Below are 21,201 nucleotides of genomic sequence, written 5' to 3'. Positions count from 1 at the left end.
CTCCCTCCCTCCCTCCTTCCTTCCTTCCTTCCTTCCTTCCTTCCTTCCTTCCTTCCTCTTTTCCTTCCTTTTTGTAGATTTACTTATTTTCTATGTTTCAGAGTTTTCCATGCATGAGCACTGTTTGTGTGCCTGGTTCCTGTGGAGGTGACAGGGGGCGCATTGGATCCTATGGAATTGAAGCTACAGATGATTGGGAGCTGCTATGTGGGTGCTGGGAACAGAAACTGGGTTCTCTGAAGGAGTAACAAGCGCTCTTAACTGCTGAGCTGTCTTCCTACATGATCCCACCTTGTTTTTAGAGACAGGTTCTCTACCACTGAGCCACATCCTAACCCTTTTAATAAGGGCACTAACTTCATTCGAAGGGGCTCCACCCTTGTGTCCTAATTCTGCTGCAACAGTCCCACTCCTAATAGGACTCTTTGAGGGAAGGCGTCAATATATGCATTTGTAATAAACACACATCAGGTCCATAGCAGCTGTCGCATGTCACCTACTTGTGAGGTAATCTATCCACCATTATTCGCAGTGTCCCTGATGAAATGGTCTCCCGCTCCTCCTTTTTCTCCCCTTAGGGGTGCAGCTCTCCTAAGAATCCCCTCTCCAGGAGGAGACGTTTTCCAGTCTTCCCTACATAGACCACTTCCTGGGTTTTGGAGTCAGGGGCCTCTGGTGCTGAGCCCCAGCAGTACAGACAAAGGGAAAGACTTGAATGCCCCTATATCTCTGCCATCTTGGCCCTATGACTGGCTTGTGTTTATTTGCACAGAGGTGGGCCCTGCATAGCTACCAGAGATGCTTTTCCCACCAGGTCTGCTGCTCTCAAAGACTAATAGCAACAAGGAGGCCTCCCCAGACACAGAGGGTTTATGGTACTGCCTCTAAATCCAGAGAATGTTGACAAAGACCTCTGCTTCACCACAGGGAACAAGGACCCCATGGGAGGGGCTTGAACTCCACATCCAAACATATCAGCATGGAAGTTCGCAGGCTGCCCTGAGATGCCAAGATGCTCAGCCTTCTTCATAAAGCAAGGATGATAAAGTTACCCCAAAACATGATCAGAAACCCCTCTGAGGACAAAGTGAGTGATGTGGCCAGAAAGCTAGCACCTCAAAATGCCGGGTCTACTTGACCTACAGGACGGTCCAGCTGTGCTGCACAGGTTGCTGGGGTGAAGGGTGTTATTCTCTACTGTGGTCTTAGGGTGGTGGGAACTGCCACCGCTACTGCTGGGCAGCCTCGTGTCCTGTGAGGAATGCATCATAATTCGGTTGTCTGGGAAATAGTCATGACTTCAAACCTGTCACATGGTTGTTCCTGGATGCTCATGACTTTACAGCCATTGCGAACTCCAGACTATGGGCAGAGACCGCCACAGATGCTACCATCGCTGTCCCTACATTGCTTCCCTGGTCTCACCTGCTGTCTTCCCTGGAAACCACAGTGATGGCTCTGGCCCATTTGCCCCTCTCCTCCAACTCCTGATAAAGAGATGCTGGAAAAATAAAGTTCCCTTTCGGTGCTGCTTAGCCCAAGATCTGCTGGTCCTTCAGTTCTAGGATAAGAAGCTGGGCATGTTAGAGCATGCCTGTCATCCCACTGGGGTGGTTGAGGTAGGAGAATTACTAAGTTTGAGGCCATCCAGAACTACATCGTGGGCTTAAGGCTTGCTGTGCAAGCATGAGACCCGAGTTTGGATCCCCAGCACTCTCGTCAACAGACTGGTGTGGCCATACGTGCCCCTCTCACCTAAGTGATGGGGACCAGAGACAGGAGGATCGCTGAGGCTTTCTGGCTGCCAACCCTGACAAAAAATGATGAGCTCCGAGTTCAGCAAGAGAGCATGTGTCAAGGGAATAAAGCAGAGAAGGGAAGGGGGCCCCGATTTCTTCCTGTGTGTATTCATGGGCACTTGATGACACACACAGAACATGAACTCTCTCTCTCTCTCTCTCTCTCTCTCTCTCTCTCTCTCTCTCACACACACACACACACACAGAAAGAGAGAGAGAGAGAGAGAGAGAGAGAGAGAGAGAGAGAGAGAGAGAGAGAGATGCCTGGCACTTCCCTCCTTCTGAGCCTCTCCTCTCACACCCCTGCCCACCTGGGATGTCCTCTTCCTGCTGTAATATGGGCAGGCCTCCCTCAGTTCCTAACCATAACCTCACCTCCTCCAGGAGCCTTCTCTGATAGAACTAGTCAACCTCTCACTCGCCTTCTCGGATTCTGCGAGCAACATCTCCCCATGTGCACCCTGTCCAGGCCTGCTGAGAATGGTCGTCTTCTCTACAGAACCTCCGAGTTCCTGCAGGGAGTGTGTGCATGGTGGCTGGGCACCCGGGACCAGAAATAGCCCAGCCATCCTGGTCCTCTGCTTTGCAGCATGAGCAACAGATTTGATAAACCATCAAATCTACAAACAGTTGGTGCTCACTAAATGCTTTCTGGGTGCAAAGCAGCAAGGGATGAATGACGGAAATGAATGAAAGATCCAGCGACCAGCAAAATGAAGCACCTAGACAGATCTAAAGCAAAAGAATCAGTGTGACAGGATCAGGGCACAGGACGGTCCTCAAAGTGGCAGGGGATGCTGACCCTGGTGATGGTGAAATGTGCAGTGTGTATGTAAGTGTGCATATGTGCTATGCATGCATATATGTGGTATGTTTATGTGTGGTATGTGTAGTATATGTATGTATATTCTATGGGTGGTGTGTGTGGTGTTTGTATGAGTGAAATGTGTATGTGGTGTGTATGTTTGTATGTTTAGGGATGTGTATGTGTAGTATGCACATACTTGTATTTATTTGTGGATGTGCATATATGTACGTGTGCACACAGATGAGAAGGCCAAAGACTCCTCTACCATTCTCCACCTTAATTTCTGAGCCAGCATCTCTGCCTGAACCTGGAGTTGCCTGATTCTGCTAGACTGGGCCAACAAGCCCTTGGGATCTCTAGCCTCTGCCTCTTCAGCAATGGGACCAGTGGAGTGTGCTACCCAGTGGGCTTTATTGTGGGTGCAGGGATCCTCAACCTAGTGCAGCAGGCACTGTACAGACTAAGCAGTTTCCAAGAGTCCCCATAATAGGAACTGAAATGATCTGATGATAGATTAACAAGCAGAAAGGCCAGGTTCATACTCTGCATGACTTCCAGATTTGCTCTGCTAGCCAAGGTGCACGGCAAGAAGTCATTGCAAAGGTGTCATTACAGACAATCACACAAACAATAAAGATTTGGAAATATCTGTGTGTTTCATCGTCACCAGTCACCAAAGACCCCAACTGCAGAGGGGGAGGCAACATGTTAGAGCCAAAGATGAACCACCTCTGCAGATGTATGCCCATCACTGGGCTAGTGCTGAAGGGCCTATTAGAGCCACTGATGGCTTTCCTCCGTACATGTACCAGACAACTGGAAAATAATGTCACTCTTCCTATTAGGAAAGAGGAATTCAGTGTTGGCGGTGGTTTGCTACAACTGCAATGCTGACAGAGGCTTCTCTAAGGGCCCACAGTAGCCTAGACATCATCCACAGTGGGGAAGAGGTAGTCTGGGTGGGGTCAGATATACTATCTTGCAGAGCCTGAAGAGGAGCTGAGAGGGTGTGGCCCGTGGAATCTGTCACCTTCAAAGTGATAGTTATCCAGAGATGTAAGTGCCTCCTTAAAGGAGGAGCTCTCCTTTTGTCAGAGAGGTTGCTCTGTCCCCAGGTGGCATTTGTGATGTGATCCATCTGTGGCTCAGCAGGGGCTCCCTGGCACTTGCCTTGGGCATATGTCTCAGTGTGAGGTCATGGCCAACACCTGGATGGCAAGGGTCCTGGTCTCACCCAGCTAACACCTCCAAGAAGACAAGGACAGTAACCACATGACAGAAATACAGAAGGGATGGTGAGGTGGATTTTGGGTAAAGTGCCTACTGTGTAAGTGAGTTCAAATCCCCAGCACTTGCATAAAAGCTGGTTATGTTAGCATGTACCTGTAATCTCTGTGCTACAATGAGGAGATGGGATAGCAAGAAAAGCAAATTCCCAGACATTTCTAGACCTGCTACACCAACAAACCAGTGATGAACAAGAGACTCTGTCTCAAACAAGATGGAAGGCCAGGACCAAAGCCTGAGGCTGTCTTCTGACCGTCACATACATGCCATGCCTCCACACACACCCTCCACAAAGACCATAAAGAGAAGAAGTGCAGGACATTAACGTGCACGTGGAGCCATGAGAACCGCTGGGCCTTGAAGCGCCCTTGCTGCCCAGTGCACTGTCTTTAAACTTCCATCAACTCTGAAAGAGTAAAACATCCCCCAAACAGATACACTGGGCAGGAGAGATGGTTCTGTCAATACAGTGTGTGCTGGGAACTCATGAGGACCTGATTCCGGGTCTACAGAACCCATGTCCAAAGCTAGATGTCACAGCACATGCCAGCCAGCAACTCCAGAAGTGGGGAGGCAGTTCCCTGGAGGGTGCTGGCCAGACAGTCTATCCAGCTGGTGAGCTCCAGGTTCAGCGAGAGACCATCTCAAAAAAGACCTCTCAAGTCTGCTTCTGCTCCCGTATCACACACACACACACACACACACACACACACACACACACACACACACACACAGAGAGAGAGAGAGAGGGGGGGGGAGAAAGCAAGTAAGCAAGCAAACCAAAATGCCTGTTAGTTCAGAAGGGGTTAGGCATCATAACCCCAACCCATAGAGAAATTAATGGACAAGGAGAATGTTCTGAATACACCTGACCTATAGAGCATCACAGCTTAGCTTGGCCCTCATTAACCATGCTCAGAACACCTACACTGGCCTACACTTGGCCAACGCCATTTAATGCAGTCTATTTTTATAGTAAAGTATTTTATAGTAAAGTATTGACTAGTATATATATATCCACTCGATCATGATGGAACACAGAACTACCATATAGAACCATATAGAAAAGGCTGGCCACATGGTGCGCTACAGAGAACAGCTTTTGTTGCTGAGTGGAGCTGAGATATTATGAGTTGAACTATAGCAGGCTGGCGCTGTCCACACATACACAGGGAATCATCATTAGTTGGGGACTGTCTGTATATACATGAGAACCATGGCAGCCTCTGCTCATGGTGATCCTTGCCAAGACGGCTTGGCATCTGTTTCTTTCATGAGTCTCTATACCCTCTGATGGATGCTGGGAAGGTTATTGTCTTGTCTCTGGTGTCTGAGTCCTGGGCCTAGAAAGTGTTTAGCTAGTGTGGCTAGAAGCAGGAGAGGATCCACAGAGTCTAGCATAGGGTACAAGAGAGATGCCCAGGTTGGAACTCTCAGCCACACACTGGCCTTCAGTCTCCTGGCTGTGTAGACAGAAGGCAGAAGGGAATGCCCTGCCTAGGAACAGAAACTTCTAATAGAGGCACACATGCTCAGCTGTTGACCAGGCTTGCCCTGGAAATCACCCTAGTGTGTATGTATCGCGAGAGGCTTCAGATAAAATGGCTTGTTAGGTAAATGGAAAACCCTACACACCCAGTGATGCGTCCTTTAACCAAAGCAGCATGCAGAAACACAAAGTGCCACCTGTGGCCTTCCATCCATCAGCCTCCATCCAATCTAGTTCCTGGAACCTGCCGAGCACACCTGGAAGACACAGCATTTCCTCGTGCCCTGGTGTCCCCCAGGCATGAGTCACTTCAATGGGAATGGTTAATGACACTCTGGGCAACCTGTATGTGTCACCTCCGAGGCCATTGGGGCCACACGATATCTCCATCTCCACTGTTTCTTAGTTACCAGGAGACCAGCATGGAACAGATTCGTGTTTTATTTTATTAGCCCATAACACTCTCTAAAACAGCTCCTTTTAAAGAAAATGGCTACTATTATGCACAAATAAGCACTTAGTGGGTTCCCCCACCCCATCAGGGCTTTCCATTTTCAGAACGGAAACAGTTTTGTCTGTACCCAAAGTGTTACCAAGAGCGTCTTCATTACCGACAATCCTGCCCCAAGCAGCCTTCGCAGGAGTCGGGCAGCAATTCTGGCTATTAGAGCGCAGCGAATGGCCGTGTGCAGCAGGGGCTGAGGGAGGGCAAGGAAGCAAGGGGTGGGGAGAGGGTGGCCAAGGACAACAGGTACCGCTGCCAACTGCAGGGAAAATGTGGGGAGAGCGGTTTTGCTCCATCTGCAGCCAGAGGTTACTAATTAAGCAACGCATTACAGAACCAGAAATACCCACCAAAGCTGCTGCTTTTTATCTTTTTAAACCCATATCTGAGCAGCAACACTACAAGGGCCTTATAAGGGGCTTTTCCAACAGCAAGCATCTTTCATCCCATAATTCACGGAGGATAACTGAAGTCAAAAACCTCAGTGTGTGGGGCTGGGGAAATGGTTACGAGTAAGGGGATTCCTGTGAACATGAGAAGACCTGAGTCTAATCCCAAAAACAGACATAAAAGGAAGCAGGACACGGTGGCACATGGTTGTGGTCCCAGCACGGGGAAATGGAGGATCCTAAGGAGGATCCATCCCTAAGTGGATGCCTAAGGCTCCCCGGCCAGCCAGCCGACCCTAATTAGCAAGCTCCAGACTGAGGGAGAGACCCGATCTCAAAAAATGAGGAGAAATGTGGTAGAGAAAGACACCAGATGCTGTCTCTGGCCTTTAGTCTTTTGCACATATGTACACACTCACCTGTGCACTTGTGAACACGTTCGCAGGCATGCACACATACAAACCAAAAAATAATGGCAACAAAAGCATTGGTTCGCGGTTTTAGAAAGTAGTCGCGAACGTACGCGAAACTTAATTCAAAGATGCACTGGGAAGTGGGAGGCATGGAAGTGGAGTGAAGGTTGCACTGCACACGCTGGCCTGGGAGGATGTGCTGGTCTTCAGTCCTAGCTGCTGCTTGGGGGAGGCCAGGGAGCCTGGACATTCAGCTCCGGGTCATTCCCTTCTTGAGCCTTCCACAGCCCCAGATAGTTTGGCCTGCTCCTCCCTCCATGCTCCTCTAGTAGCCTAGGAAGTCTTGTGTGTGTGTGTGTGTGTGTGTGTGTGTGTGTGTGTATGTTAATGCATGTATGTGTTAATACATATATGTGTGTGTTAGTTCATGTGTGTGAAATGGGTGTGTATGCCTTGCATGTGTGTGTACAGGAAAATATGCACATGTGTGCATGTAGAAGTGAAGGCAAGTGGTAAACCTGGTTGTTGTTACTTGGGAACTGTCCACCTCGTTGTTTTTGAGATAGGGTCTCACTGGCCCGGAACTCACCAAGTAGGCTAGGCTCGTAGCCAACAAACCCCAGGACTCTAAATGTCTCCAGCACTGAGATTACAAACTTGTACCTCATATCTAACTTTAAATAAAAAGACAAGCATGGGTCCAGGGAGATGAAACTCAGGTTCTCATACTTGTAAGGCAAGCGCTTTCCAGACCAGGCTGTCTTCCCCAGGCCTTGGCAAACCTTTCTACACTCACCCCCGCTTTCACACTGTGGACTCCTTCTCTCTAGGTTGGCCATCTTGACTTGGTTTTCAGCCATTTACTAAATGATCACAAGGTCATCTCAGGAGCTGGTGTGTTTGGAAGGGTGAGAGCATGAATAGCCATCTTCAGGCAAACACATCCCACTGCCAGCAAGACCTACTCCTGCCCCTTGGTGAGCTTGCTCCAGCTCTGGGTAATAAATGAATGGCTTCTCTTCCAAAAGGCAGAACTGCCTTGTGTGGAGGCCAGTGATGGGCAAGGGGATGCTCTGTGCACTGTAGGCTCAGCAGGTGCCACTGTGATCAACCCACACTCCCAGCACATGCCTGCCAGCTCACGGCCCGTCCAGAGAAAGAGAACGACAGCAAGCCCGTCTCATTCTCAGCTCCAGGTGCTGTCCTCATCCTCCACCTTCCAAGCTTTCTGTGGATGCTCACAGTGTGACCCTGGGCCAGTGATTTAACTCTGGGTCTTCGTTGGAAAGATGGACAGGTTGGGCAGGGCGCTGGATTGGAGCGTCAGACCTTCGCTGCTGTAATGTCTCTTCTTGTCTTCTGCAGGGGCTGAGGCATCCCGCAGGCTGGGTCTCCTCTAAGAGCCACACCTGTCCCTCATGTTGTCCTTCAGCAAAAATGAAGATGTTCTAAAGAAGGGTGCTGGGAAATGGCTTAGTGGGTAACGTGCCTGCTGGGCGAACATGGAGATCCACAGAAACCCATGTGAAAGAAGCCGGGTGTGGCAGTGTGCCCCTGTGACCTCAGTGCTGGGGAGGCGGAAACAGGCAGATCCCCAGCAATCGCTAGCTAGTCAGTCTAGCTGAAATGGCAAGCCCTGGGTCCAGAGACCTTGCCCCTGAAAACACTGAAATAACTAAGGAAGACTTCCAACGTTAACCTCCGGCCCCTGCGTGTGCCTACATGGGACATATACAAATGTACACACCACATGTGAGCACGCACACACCACATGTGAGCATGCACACACACAGAGACATGTGAGCATGCACACAGAGACAGAGAAAGAGAGATTCTAAAGAGATACCTGTGCCCCTCCCTTTGTCTATCTGACTATTAAAACAACGGTTTCTGTTGTGGAATAATCTTTTTGTATACTGTGAAGATGTGTCACTCTGATTGGTTTAATAAAAAGCTGAATGGCCAACAGCTAGGCAGAATTTCTAGTCACAGAGGATGCTGGGAAGAAGAAGGTGGAGACACCAGGAGACACAGAGCAAGCAGGATGGGCAGTATGGAGATGAGGTAATAAAGCCATGAGGCAGATCATAGATGAATAGAAATGGGTTCATTTAAGTTATCAGTTATAAGAGCCAGTTAGAAACAAGCCTAAGCTATTGGCTGAGCTTTCATAATTAATAATAAGTTTCTGTGATTGACTACAGGCTTCCAAGGAATTGAAATTTCCTCAGGAGTCCTTTGCTGGGAGAAGTAAAAGGTGGAAGCCTGGGCCAGCCTGACAGGGAGCTTGTCTCCCAGAAAGAGGTTTTATACATTCTGACAACTATTCAGATCTCCTTGCAGGAGAGGCTGGGGGCCCTGACCATGCTGACTGGGATTGCCTAGCTATGTGGATCTCTTGCCCTCATTTATAATCCAAACCCCATGTCAGAACCTCAGAGATGAACTGGGGGGGGGGGGACTGAATCTCTTTATTCCTAATATGTCCCCATTGAATCTCCCCCACCCCTGTCTTTCTCTCTTCACTCTTTCTGTCTCTTTAGTTGAGAAAGGGTGCAAGCCTAACTTGTTAGGGCTGCCCAGGCCCAGACTGTGGCCTCACAACTCCATTAACACTCAGGCAGCCTGGGCAGGGTCATAGCCCCCTCCATTGCCTTCAGAGGAGCTGAACTCACCTCCCACTCTTTCCTGGGAAGCTTTCCAGAAGCTGCTGCTGCAAATTTGCTCTGGAGGCTCCCAGGAAGCATGGCCTTGTGATAATAAGTCATGGCAGTGAAAACAAAGACTTCTAGAACATTCCACACCCCATCTCCTTTGGAGAGGCTGTGAGAGGAACCCCAGTTTTCTGCACTATAGTGAGACCCCCCCATGTCCCTCCCTCCTCAGCACTCTGCTGGTGGAGCCCATCCAGACACTTAAAGAAAATGCTGTTGCTTTTGTGTGACACAAAGATCCAGCTGGGGAAAGATGCCACAGTCATGTGCACATCCCGCCCTCTGGCAGTTGTTCAGGGTTTCAAACACCAAGGATGAGACTTGCAGCAGCCTCCTTCTAACTTCTCTTGACCTCAGTGGACCCGAAAGATCCCGAAGGTGCTTTTACAAGCCTGCCCCCTGGGATTCCGAACTAATCTGGCTGAGAACACAAACACAGAGAGCTCAGGGACCTGGCCTGAGGGGGAAGGAACTGCTGGCCATTCTGAGGCTTCAACTTTCAGACTGAAGTTTTGTGGATGGAACGTGACTAACGGGTATTTCAGTTCCTGCACTACAGCAGGCTGAAGGACCCTACAAACCAGAAGCCACGGAGGAGCTGGGTAGGAACGGCAGTCAGCCTGTTACAGCCGCTCAACTCGGGAAACCAGAAGTGTGGCTGCTCTGGGGGAGGGTCTCTCTTAGCAATCAATGGCTGGAACAAGGTCCAGGGAGGTGAACCACAGGGCCTTTGCACCACCGAGATGAGCAAAAGGGTCCAGTCTGCCCCTTCACATTCTGCAAGCAAAACTGAGGTGAAAGAAGAAAAAGGGCCTCTGGCTGCTGGAAAGGGGAACTAATGCAGTACTCACTATAAACATGGAGTCTGCTTCTCTTCCTCCCCAGGCCTGTACTTGTGTGTGTTGGGGGGGGGGAGAGGAGAACAAAAAGAAGATAAGCATCTCCCCATGAGTGCCCCACTTTTGGGGTCTAGAGCAAAGGTTTTCAACCCCCTTTCTTTGATAGAAAGACTCTTTCATAGAGGTCACCAAAGACCATTGGAAAACACTGATATTTACATTACGATTCCGAACAGTAGAAAAATTAGAGTTATGAAGTATCAATGAAAACAATTTTATAGTTGGGGTCACCCCAACATGAGGAATTGTATCCAAGGGTCACAGCATTAGGAAGGTTGAGAACCACTGGTCTAGAGAAAGAGAATATCAAATGGTGATTTGGGGGAGAGATGTGAAAACGCTACCACTAAATCACCAAGTGTGGGAAAACCTAACCAATATGGAAAAGCAAGCAAGCAAACAAACAAAACCCAAATCCCTAAGACATAGAAAGGCACACGAGAATGAACTGTAGCTGGGTGGTAGTGAAACTGTCATCTCCATGCTGGAGAGGCTGAGGCAGGAAGATCATGAGTTCAAGGCTAGTCTGGGCTCTCAGAGAGAGAACCTTTTAAAGCAATGACATGACCAAAACCTAAAACAAACAGAATAAGGAGAGTCAACTGGGGACATGGCTCAGTAGGTAAGGCTCTTGCTTGATCCCCAGAACCCTCTTAAGAAGCCAGATGTGATGGTGCATGCTTGTTCTCCCAGCAGGGGGAAGGCAGAGACAGGAGAATGCCTGGGAGTTGAGGGCCAACCTGTCCAGATTAATCCAGGCCAGTGAGAAATCCGGTCTCCAAACAAATAACCAAACCAAAATGGACAGTGTCCTGAAAAATGGTACCCAGATTTGACCTCAGGCTGCCATACAAATGTGCATAAGCACACACACACGCACACACACACACACACGCACACACACACACACACACACACACACACGGAATAAACTGTAACATTAAGGACAGAATACGTCACTATTGCTATCTATTTTTAAAAGGCAGAGATGAAGAAGCAATAGAGCTATATAAGATGTAAATATCTGTCACTGAGATTGAAAACTTCCGAACAGACAAAAGGGCCGATGAGATAGGGGTCAACAGGGAATTAATTTACTGGAAACTACTTCTGAGGACATTATTTAGAGAGGAGCACAGAGAGATAAGACAAGAGAAATAGGAAGTGGATGCCGAGCGACCAGGAGGATAAAGAGAGAAGCAATTTCTTACATCCACCAGGAGTCCCAGCAAGAGACAACAGACAGTGGAGAGGCTGCATCCAAACAGACCGTGACAAAGAATTTGCCAGAGCAAATGAAGTTTTAGACTCAAAGTGTCTGATACACCCCGACTTCAGAAGCAGCCCTGGGCTGTGCAAATGTGAGGACCAGAGACTGAGTCCCAGCACTCACATGAAATCCTGATGGGCATGGGGCCCCAGTATAATCCCAGCACTCAGGAGATGGAAAGGGGGGATACTTGGGGCAAGTTAGCTAGCAAATCTAGTTGGATTAGTGAGAGACCCTGCCTTGATACAGAAAGTGGAGAACAATCCAAAAGATATCTGGTGTAAGTCTCTGGCTCCCATACCCACATGTACACCATACAGATGCACATATATTATGCATACACATGAAAAAATAACAAAAGATCCTTCTGTAGCAGGCTTTCTTGGATTGTCAACCAGATCAAGACAAGGAGACTTGTCAATTGTGAATGTCTGGCCTTATCTTATAACTAGCTCTTATAACTGAATTGAACCTGTTTCTCTTCATCTACGTTTTGCCCCGGGGCTTTTTACTTTTCTTTCATTCTATATGTCTTACTCCATGTCTGTCTGTCTGGTGTCTCCCTCTCTCCCTCGTTCTCTCTCCCCTCTCTCCCTTCCTTCCTCCTGTTTATTCTCTCTGTCCATCAGCCCTGCCTATCCCTCTACTGACTAGCTATTGATCATTAAGCTTTTTATTAGACCAATCAGGTACCTTAGGCAGGCAAAGCAACACATCATTGCATTGTTAAAACAGTGCAGCATCAGCAAATGTAACACATCTTTACATGGTTAAGCAAATGCAGCATAAACAATGTAACACACCTTTACGTAGTTAAAGTAATATTCTGCAACATAATCAAATGTGACACATCTTTATACAGAGTAATATTTCACAACATCCTCCTAGACCTGATGTATTATAGTTAAGCTGCAGAATACAAGAGATCCCTAAGAAACTAGATTACTGGCAAAGTAAGATAGGGTATGAGGTGAACTTCAACGTCAACAATAAGAATGAGGAGAAAGCGGGCTATTATCTCCAGACCTTTAGTTCCTGCACTTACAGTGCTAAACTGCCATTCAGAGGAAGGCACTAAAGTAAAGATCTTTCTAGATTACCCAGTCGTACCATGGGAGAAGTTAACATTCACCGTGTTGCAACCCAGAGAACAGCTAAGAGATGTAATCGAAGGAAAAGGAAATTGAACCAGGAGGAAAGACTTGGGGTAGAAATGACCAGGAAAGAGAGTGGCAGATGCACCACAAAATCTAAGCAAGTACCAACCCAGGGCCAGAGACAGTGAGTGTCACTGTCTTCAGTTGGAAAAACTACATGGGACTGAAGTGCTGGGAACATGGTAGGCATAGCGTGACTAGTACCAGACCTGGTGTTATAAACCTGTAATTCCTGCTACTAAGGAGACAGAGAAAGGATCACAAGTTCAAGACCAAACTGGAAAGCTTACTGAGAATCTGTACCAAAATAGACAGTGAAGAGGCACAGAAACAGAGTTCAATGGCAGTGCACCTCCCTAGAATCCCCCAGTGAGGGACTGGGGTATGGCTCAGTGGTAGAGCACCTGCCTAAAATCTCCCAGTGAGGGGCTGGGGTGTGGCTCAGTGGTAGAGCACCTGCCTACTATGCACAATTTCTTAGATATCCAAGAAGTAAATATTTTAAAAAAGGAATAAAGATGGATAAATGGAAAGAAGAGAGGAAGGAAGAAGAAAATGAGGGAAGGACAAAAGGAAGAACAGAAGGAAGAAGAGAAGGAAGGTAAAGCTCAAAAATACATCTAAATGCATATGAAAATAGAAGTGGGGGCAGAAAATTGGGTGGAGCTTCTTCAGAACACACAAATTGGAAAAGCCTTGCTTCCTATCAAAAAACATGCCAGAGAAGACTCAGAGGTTGGACTTAATTGGACATTACCTCATTCTACATATGTGGTTCTGATGAAAATGCCCTGTGCAGACCTATAGAAGAGACATCTGGCAGCTTCTGGGAAGGGTTAGCATGCAGTTACTGTTTGATCTAGCTGTTGTAGGATATTTTATACTGTGTGAAGGTGTATTTGCTGTGATTGGTGTAATAAAAAGCTGAATGGCCAATAGCTAGGCAGGAGGTATAGGTGGGACTTCCAAACAGAGAGAAAACTCTGGAAAGAAAAAAGGTAAGAGTCTCTAGACAAACATGGAGGAATCAGGATAAACAGTATGGAGATGAGGTGACAAGCCTTGTGGAAGAATGTAGATTAAAATATATGGGTTAACTAAAGTTATAAGAACTAGTTAGTATCAAGTCTAGGCTAAGGCCAAGCTCTTGTAATTAATAACTCACCATATCATTGTCTGTGATCTGGCAGCCCAGAGAAAAATCTGACTACACCCAGCAGCCTCATGCCTGGGGTCTAATTTGAAGATACATAGCAGCACAAAGACAAAATGTTAAGACCAATTTCTTGGTAGAAGAATCCCTTCCTAACCCTGGTCTTGATTCTTCATTCCCTTTCACTTCTGGAACCCATGCACAGGGCGCCTCACATCGCATAGGGCTCTAGGCTGAGGGCAACAAGGCTAAACCCACTAAAAGAACAAGATTATTTGGTCCAAAGTCACCACAGGGGTACTTAGAAGTGGAATAGTGTCCTTGAGATGAGACCAAGGCAGAAGGAGAATCCCAGTCTGAAGAAGACCCACTTGCTATGACTGACTTTGAAAATGGAAAGGAACTCTGAGACACCCGACAAGGTGACCTTCAGTAGCTAGAATAGTCCTGCTGATAGGTAGCTTCCTACACACCAAACCTTGGGTTCCCAACATGGAACTGATTTTTACCTATATCACAGAATTCAGCTCCTCTCCAGAGTCTCCAGAGGGGACGCTGTGCTACGGGCACCATGCTTTAGCTATAAAACCCACACTAGACTTGCAACGAACTGATCTCTAATAGCATGTTCGTGTTGGGTAAGCACTCTGTGTTTGGCAGCTTGTTGATGGCAGTGGTAGAAAACACAGGCCCGACATGGAGAAGAGGCTACACAACCATAGCAGGTGAAGGCTGGGGAGATGGGGGAGCAGACAGGAAATGTACAGGTGTGGACTAGCTACTTTATCACGAGGGCAGTGAGTGCAGAAGGCCACATTCCACATAAGGACAGTAATACAAATATGGAGGTTTGTTTTTGTTGTCAAAGAGAAGGGCAGAGAGCTCGGGAGATAGGAAAGATAGTTCATTCAATAAAGTGTTTGACCCATAGAACCTAAGTTGTTGGGTTTTTTTTTTTTTAACCTAGGCATGTCTGATACTACTGACTTGCAATCCCAGTGCTTAGGAGTTAGAGACAAGAAGACCCCTGGGAGTAGCTGGCCATTAGCCTGGACTGCTCAGTGAACCCCGAATGCATAAAAGACTCCGTCTCCAAAACCAGGTGAACAGTACCCGAGGAACAAGAGCTGAGTTTGACCTATGGCTTCTACAGGAATGCATGTATGTGTGCATTGTACACGCATGTGCACCTGCACACACATCAATACATATACAATGTACTGATTCAAGTAGGCATAATTATCCACAAGATGCAGTAACAGGCAGGGAACCTAGACTTCCCAGCACATCATTTTTCTATAGCTTTGACTCTGCAATAGTGTAAATAGTTACAAAGTGAAAATAAACTTAAAAAGCCCTAGCGATTTCTCTCAGGTGAAGTGATTTTTTTTTTTTCAGAATGTAACTGCTAATAAGCAAGGCAAAAGAACACAACAACTGAAATGAATGTGTCTAGTTATATACAAATTGGTGATGAAAGCATGGATAAAAAGAATACTGTTGGGTGATTTTTTTTTTAAGCTCAGCATTTTGGCTGTGAACACAGGAGAGAATTAAACCTAAGGATAAACCCTTATGCTGCATTCAGTGGTCATGTTGATTACGCTGTTGGAATCACAGGTTTATATTCAATATAATAGTCAGGTAAAGAAAATAAGGACACTGGGGTTTCTGAAAAATGCATATAAGGCAAATTTACTATAAGATATGAATTTAAGGATAATGGTATTTGATTTGAATTGAAAATATCACTATGACCTTATGGTGTTAAAAAACATACATGTTTCCTGGGGCTGAGAGATGGTTCAGTGGCTAAGAGCACTAGCTGCTCTTCCAGAGGACACAGGTTCAATTTCCAGGATACACAATGGGGTCTCACAACCATCTCCAACTCCAGTTCTAGTGAACCTGACACCCTCTTCTGGCCTTCCTGAATACCAGGCACATGTATGGTACATAAATGTGTATACAGGCAAAACACTCATGAACATGAAATAAGTAACTCTAACAAAAATGTTTAGTGTATTTCCTCTCCTGACCAGAAAGGTTCAGAAGCAATGACCAGATGGTAGCAATGAGCTCCCCAAGCTTTTGATGCTCAGGTTGTGATCTTCAAATGTTACTCAGCTCTATTTAAAAGCCAGGCTCATGTATAAACAGCTCATATGAGCTTGGACCAGGAAGGCACCATGTCCTGGGGCATTATGTACACCAGAAAATCAAATCTTCTCATGTCAAGAAATCTAAAACATGAAGGGATAAAGATGGGTGGATTTAGGGCTCAAAGAATAACAATGGGGGCAAAGGAGATTGATACCTCTGTGAGTGAAGGGCTCACCACACAAGCACAAGGACCTTAGTTTGAATCCCTAGGACCTACATAAAGCTGGACATGGTAGCATATGTCCATAATCCCTGTGTTCCCATGGACAGATAAGAGGCAGAAGAAGTTTAGGGGCTCACCTGGTGTACACAGCAGGCAAAAGAATCTGTCTCACACAAAATGAAGGAGAGGACCAAGACCTGAAACTGTCCTCTAACTTCCATGTGTGCACCATGGCATACACATACAGACACACAGACACATACATATGACTAACATAGAGCAATGAGTACAGATGCCTGGAATACACTGAATATAAAAGCATATGCTTTCACAATTGTTGCAATATTAGGAAAGAGACAAAAAAAGAGAAAGTAGATCTGTTTAACACTAGTAGAAGGAGGCAGTGCCTTATTTTGATAATTTATAAATGAGTGTTTTCTGCCTTCTTGGCTTTGAGAGTTCCCAAACAATGTGAGGGATTAGGGTAAGGGCTTTCCTTCAAAGTTCCAGAGACAGAATGAGTAAAAGTTGAGAGAATGGAAAAATTTCCACTCTGAACGTTAAACAAAACAAAACAAAACAGTTCAGGTGAAAGAGCATGCATGGATGAAGAGAGAAAGCACTGACGTGGAACTGATGGAGTAGGGATCAGGAATCAGGGAGTTCATTCCCTCCTGCTGCTTTATTTAGCATAAGTTCATGCTCTTTATCTATCTCAACATGCTCAGAGAACCCAGGATATGCTGAGGATGCAGGAACAAGAGAGGGTGATACAAAAGTGAAAGCACATTTCATCAAGTTTTTGTGATGAACTTCTGGTTCAAAGGACAGAGAGGGACAGAGGAGTGTTAAGTGGTATGACTAGAAGGAATCTTGCAAGAACCTCTCCAGTGTCTAGGTGTTGTCAATAGGACATGGCACTGGGAAAAAGGGCAGAAGACTTTTTGAAGAAAAAAAAAGAGATGTAATCTATAGTGACAGAGAGAAGACAAGTGACTGCCAGTGGATGAGGGGGACTGTAAGGAGTGTGAGAATGCATCTGGGAGCAACAGGTGTGCTTGATACTTCAGTCCACGTGGAGCTTGCTCAGCAACCAGGACCAATAAACATCGAGACAGTTTTCCATAGACATTTTTCTTCTTAAAGTTTCAAAGTCTGTTTCCAACTTTTTTTTTGTTTCATTCACTGTTTTTATTTTTTTGATTAGGCATAAAATACAGATATACTCTTATTTTTCTTAAGTCAATAGTCTCAGCCCCAGGGATGGTTAGCTCCCATCGAATTAGTTTACACTGTGGGGATTCTATGGGCTTGGTGAAACTTTTGTGCGTGTATGTATAGGATTTGCTTTCCAATTCATAGCCAGTAACCAGGAGAGACTCCTGCAGCCCAGTGCGAGAACAGTGATGAGTCACCAGGATCTAATTACACAGGAAGTACTTCTAAGCATCACCACTCACTGCTCACAGTTTGGCTCTTCATCTTTTCCTCTTTTATCAGAACATGGAGTTGGTGGAATGTGTGGTATCCATCCACACCAGAAGATCCTATTTACATATAGCCATCCTAGATGCCCAAGCCCACCCATGTTTATTATAGCCCCTGACACTACATTGAATCTTTTCCTTGGCCCATCCTTGGATATATATGCTAGATTTTCCCATCACTTCCTAACACTCTATGCTGTCTCCAGACATACCCTGAGGCAGGAGATCCTGCCACCCGCGGATAGAATGGTTTCTTCCACAGCACAAGCTACCACTAAATCCCCCATGCCCTGAACAGCACCTGGAGACTAAGCCTGCTCTAGAAAGGCAGCTGTACCCATGATGCTCTATGCCAAACAAGCTGTACCAGTCTGGTAGCCAGTTAACTGTGAAGTAGAATTTAAAAGTCAGTCAATTGCTATCTAACTTGGGGTACCATGCTGGACCAGCCTTGAGTTTCCTCCTTTATTTTCACTTCGGGCCACCTGATAGGGCCCTGATTTTCTCATCTTTGCCGACCCTGTCTTCAGTGTCTAATTTCATTCCTGTCTCTGCTCTTCCCCTCCATGCACACTCCCTTTTAGCCACCCTGGATTTTCTCTAGGGGGACCATCAACACTCCCTCAAGGGCAGGTCCTTACCATCTGCCTATTGGGAATCCCTAGCTCCCAGGGTGTGGAAGTTAACATTGGCAACTTGTTAGCACCTAGAATCATCTAGGAGACAAACCTTTGGCCATGTCTGTGAGGGGGTTTCCAGAATAGAGGTGGGAAGACCCACTCTGAATGTGGGTGTCCCCATCCATGGACTGGGGTTCTGGACTAAATGAAAAGGAGAAAATGCACTGAGCATCAGCAATCACTCCTCTTGGCTTCCTGACTGTGGACTGTCTCACTGTGACTTCCTGGCCTTTTGTGGACAGTGCTGCATTGTTATCCAGAATGAGCCTTCCTTCCTCCTTAAGCTGCTGGTCAGGTATTTTGTCGCCACCTACCTGCCCCTCCACAATCCACCTGCAGATGGCCGTCTTCCCATCATAGCCGGGTCGGAACTGGAGTGTGGCTGAGCGAGGGCTGATGTTGGAAATGACCAGGTTGGATGGAGCACCAGGAAGGTCTAGAGGGGGTGAGAAAGTCAGGAAGAGGGTTAACTTGTGTCCCAGCTTAGGGTGGGTGCCAAGCCTGTAAGAGAGGAAACGGCTTCATAATGGCTCTTCATTGCAAAAGGCCCTTGTTTACCAAGCCGGAAAGCGAGAAGCAGTGCAGCTCCCCTCAGCAAGGCCTCACAGCTGGATCCTTCCTCTAACAGGGTCACCCGCTGCGCCCCAGGCCATCTGAAGTGGCATTAGGAGACTCCTGTCTTATTCATCTCTACAGAGAGCAGATAATTAATAGGTGCTTGTTGTGCAAAGAAAGACAAGGGAACGTGATTACATCCTCCAGGCTCCTGCCCCAGTACCAAGAAAGGACTGTCTAACTTCTTTTCCCTGCTCCCGTGATGCCCCGGGAGTCGGGGTTGAGGAGGGGATGGAAATCTGTAGGTTTTAGTTGTGGTTTCCAAGACAACCAAGAGCAGGTGACAGTGCAGGACTCTTTCCTGGACTCAGTTGTTCTGGGAACGCCATAGGTGAAAGGTGAGCCTGCCATCTGAGCTTTCCTGGGCTGAGGGCCACTCATACAGAGAGAACCTGCTGGACTGCTCTCTGGGAGGCCAGGCTCTTATTCCTAGAAACGATCCCTGCGCGGGCTGACGGAGCCTGCCATGAGAAAAGCAGCTACAGCTTCCCACCAGCGGGAGGCTCCGGCAGGTTACCAGTGGTGCCGGATGCCGGCCCCAGAGTCCAGCACCCGAGTGATGGCAAAGATCCCATCAGCGGGAAGCCACCGGCAGAATTCCCAATGCGCGGCAGCTGTGAGCAGACCCATGGACACAGAAAAGTAGCCATAAAAGCAGCTGCTAGCCCCGAAGAGACGGTTGTCGGTCCCCGGGGCAGGCGGTGGCAGCGGGTAACAGATACATAGACACAAAAGATAGGCATAGGTATTTATTGAGAGAGAGAGAGAGAGAGAGAGAGAGAGAGAGAGAGAGAGAGAGAGAGAGAGAGAGAGGAGAGAGGCAAAGCCCTGTGTGTACACCGGGAGAGAGAAAACAGGAAGAGAGAGCGATGGCAGGCGAGGTCAGAGGTTAAAAAGGAGTGGGCATGGCTAGGGCAGGGACCGAAAGAATAACACAGACTTCCCTGCAAGTTCAACCAAGTGTTTAAAATGAGAAATTCCCAAGAGTAAGAGAATGGGTTAAAGGGAGAAAAGAAAAATAATGCCAACAAAAACTACCTTAAAAAGGCAAGACAAAGGACTGGAGGTATACCTCAGCAAGCTGTGTCCACCCACAAAGCCCTGGATCCCCAGCACTGCATAAAGCCAGGCACGGCAGTATACCTCTGTAGATCCAGTACTGAGGAGATGGAGGCAGAAGGATCAGAAGTTTGGACTATCCTCGGCTACACTGGAAGTTTGAGGCTAGCCTGGGATCCAGGAAATCTTGTGTCAGAAAATTAAAATAAATGAATGGAACAAAACAAACAAACAAACAAACAAACAAAGACAAAAACAAGATGGGGGTGGGTCGCTCTGTGGTAGAGCACTTGCCTAGCATGCACAAGGCTCAGGGTTCTATCTCCAGGATCTAAGAGGTGGAAAGAAAGAGAAGGAGGTGGGGATGGGGGGAGGGGGAGACAGGGAAAGGGGAGAAGAGGAAGGAAGGAAAGAATTAGAGAGGGAGGAACGAAAGCCTGCTTGCTGTCCTCAGGTTTCTGAGAGGCACTGTCCCCGCTTGCACAACTGGGGTATCTGAAGGCAGGTCTTGCCGCAGGATAATAATATAGTGACAGCCTGCTATTGTCACAAGCAGGGTCTCTAGGACCTCAAGGGTCCTTCTGCATCTGGCTTAATGAATTTGACGCAGAAGATGTTTAAAGCGAAGGACAAGTGACTCCTCTTTCTAGTCCTTCACTCTCTGGATTCTTAAAACGCCTCTTCAGCGTCTAATGGATGTAAACCTCCAGCCTGGCAGACCAAAGCCGGCTCCCCGGAAGGACTCGCTGCAGGCTCATCCTGTGGGTGCTCCCGAGTGTCTTAGCTAGCTACAGGTGATCTGGCTTTAGGCAGCTCAACAGTCTCTCTTCAGGGCGACCATCAGAGGCTCACTCAGAGCAAATGCTTCCGTTTCTCTTCTGTGTCTCCCCACTGCAGTTCCTAGAGACATATAGCCTGGAGACAGTAATGGCAGATGTAGAGAGACCTTCAGAGGTCAGTGTACTCATTCCTTAGCAGGGATGGACAGTGTCCAGGCCACACCAGATGTGCTTGCATGGTCTCCCTGGTGCTGACTCCATTTTTAACACACCAGACAGTGCCCACACCACAGCCGGTGCTACAAATGTACTAACGACATTTCGAATCTGTGGTTTGGGTGCTATAAGTTTTATGGGAATTCGGTATTTGGG

General features: G+C 47.3%; 1 protein-coding gene across 1 annotated transcript in view; it reads right to left on the bottom strand.

Moving 5' to 3' along the window:
* Sdk1 (sidekick cell adhesion molecule 1) overlaps positions 1 to 21,201 on the bottom strand; it is a 622,567-nt gene that overhangs the window by 131,401 nt on the left and 469,965 nt on the right. The window contains exon 21 of the mRNA XM_026789743.1: positions 18,691 to 18,812. Coding sequence (XP_026645544.1) covers positions 18,691 to 18,812 — 122 coding nt within the window. The remainder of the gene's footprint in view (positions 1 to 18,690; positions 18,813 to 21,201) is intronic.

The sequence above is a fragment of the Microtus ochrogaster genome, unplaced genomic scaffold (assembly GCF_000317375.1).
Source record: "Microtus ochrogaster isolate Prairie Vole_2 unplaced genomic scaffold, MicOch1.0 UNK27, whole genome shotgun sequence".
Taxonomy (NCBI): domain Eukaryota; kingdom Metazoa; phylum Chordata; class Mammalia; order Rodentia; family Cricetidae; genus Microtus; species Microtus ochrogaster.
This window is presented reverse-complemented; position numbering and strand designations above follow the sequence as displayed.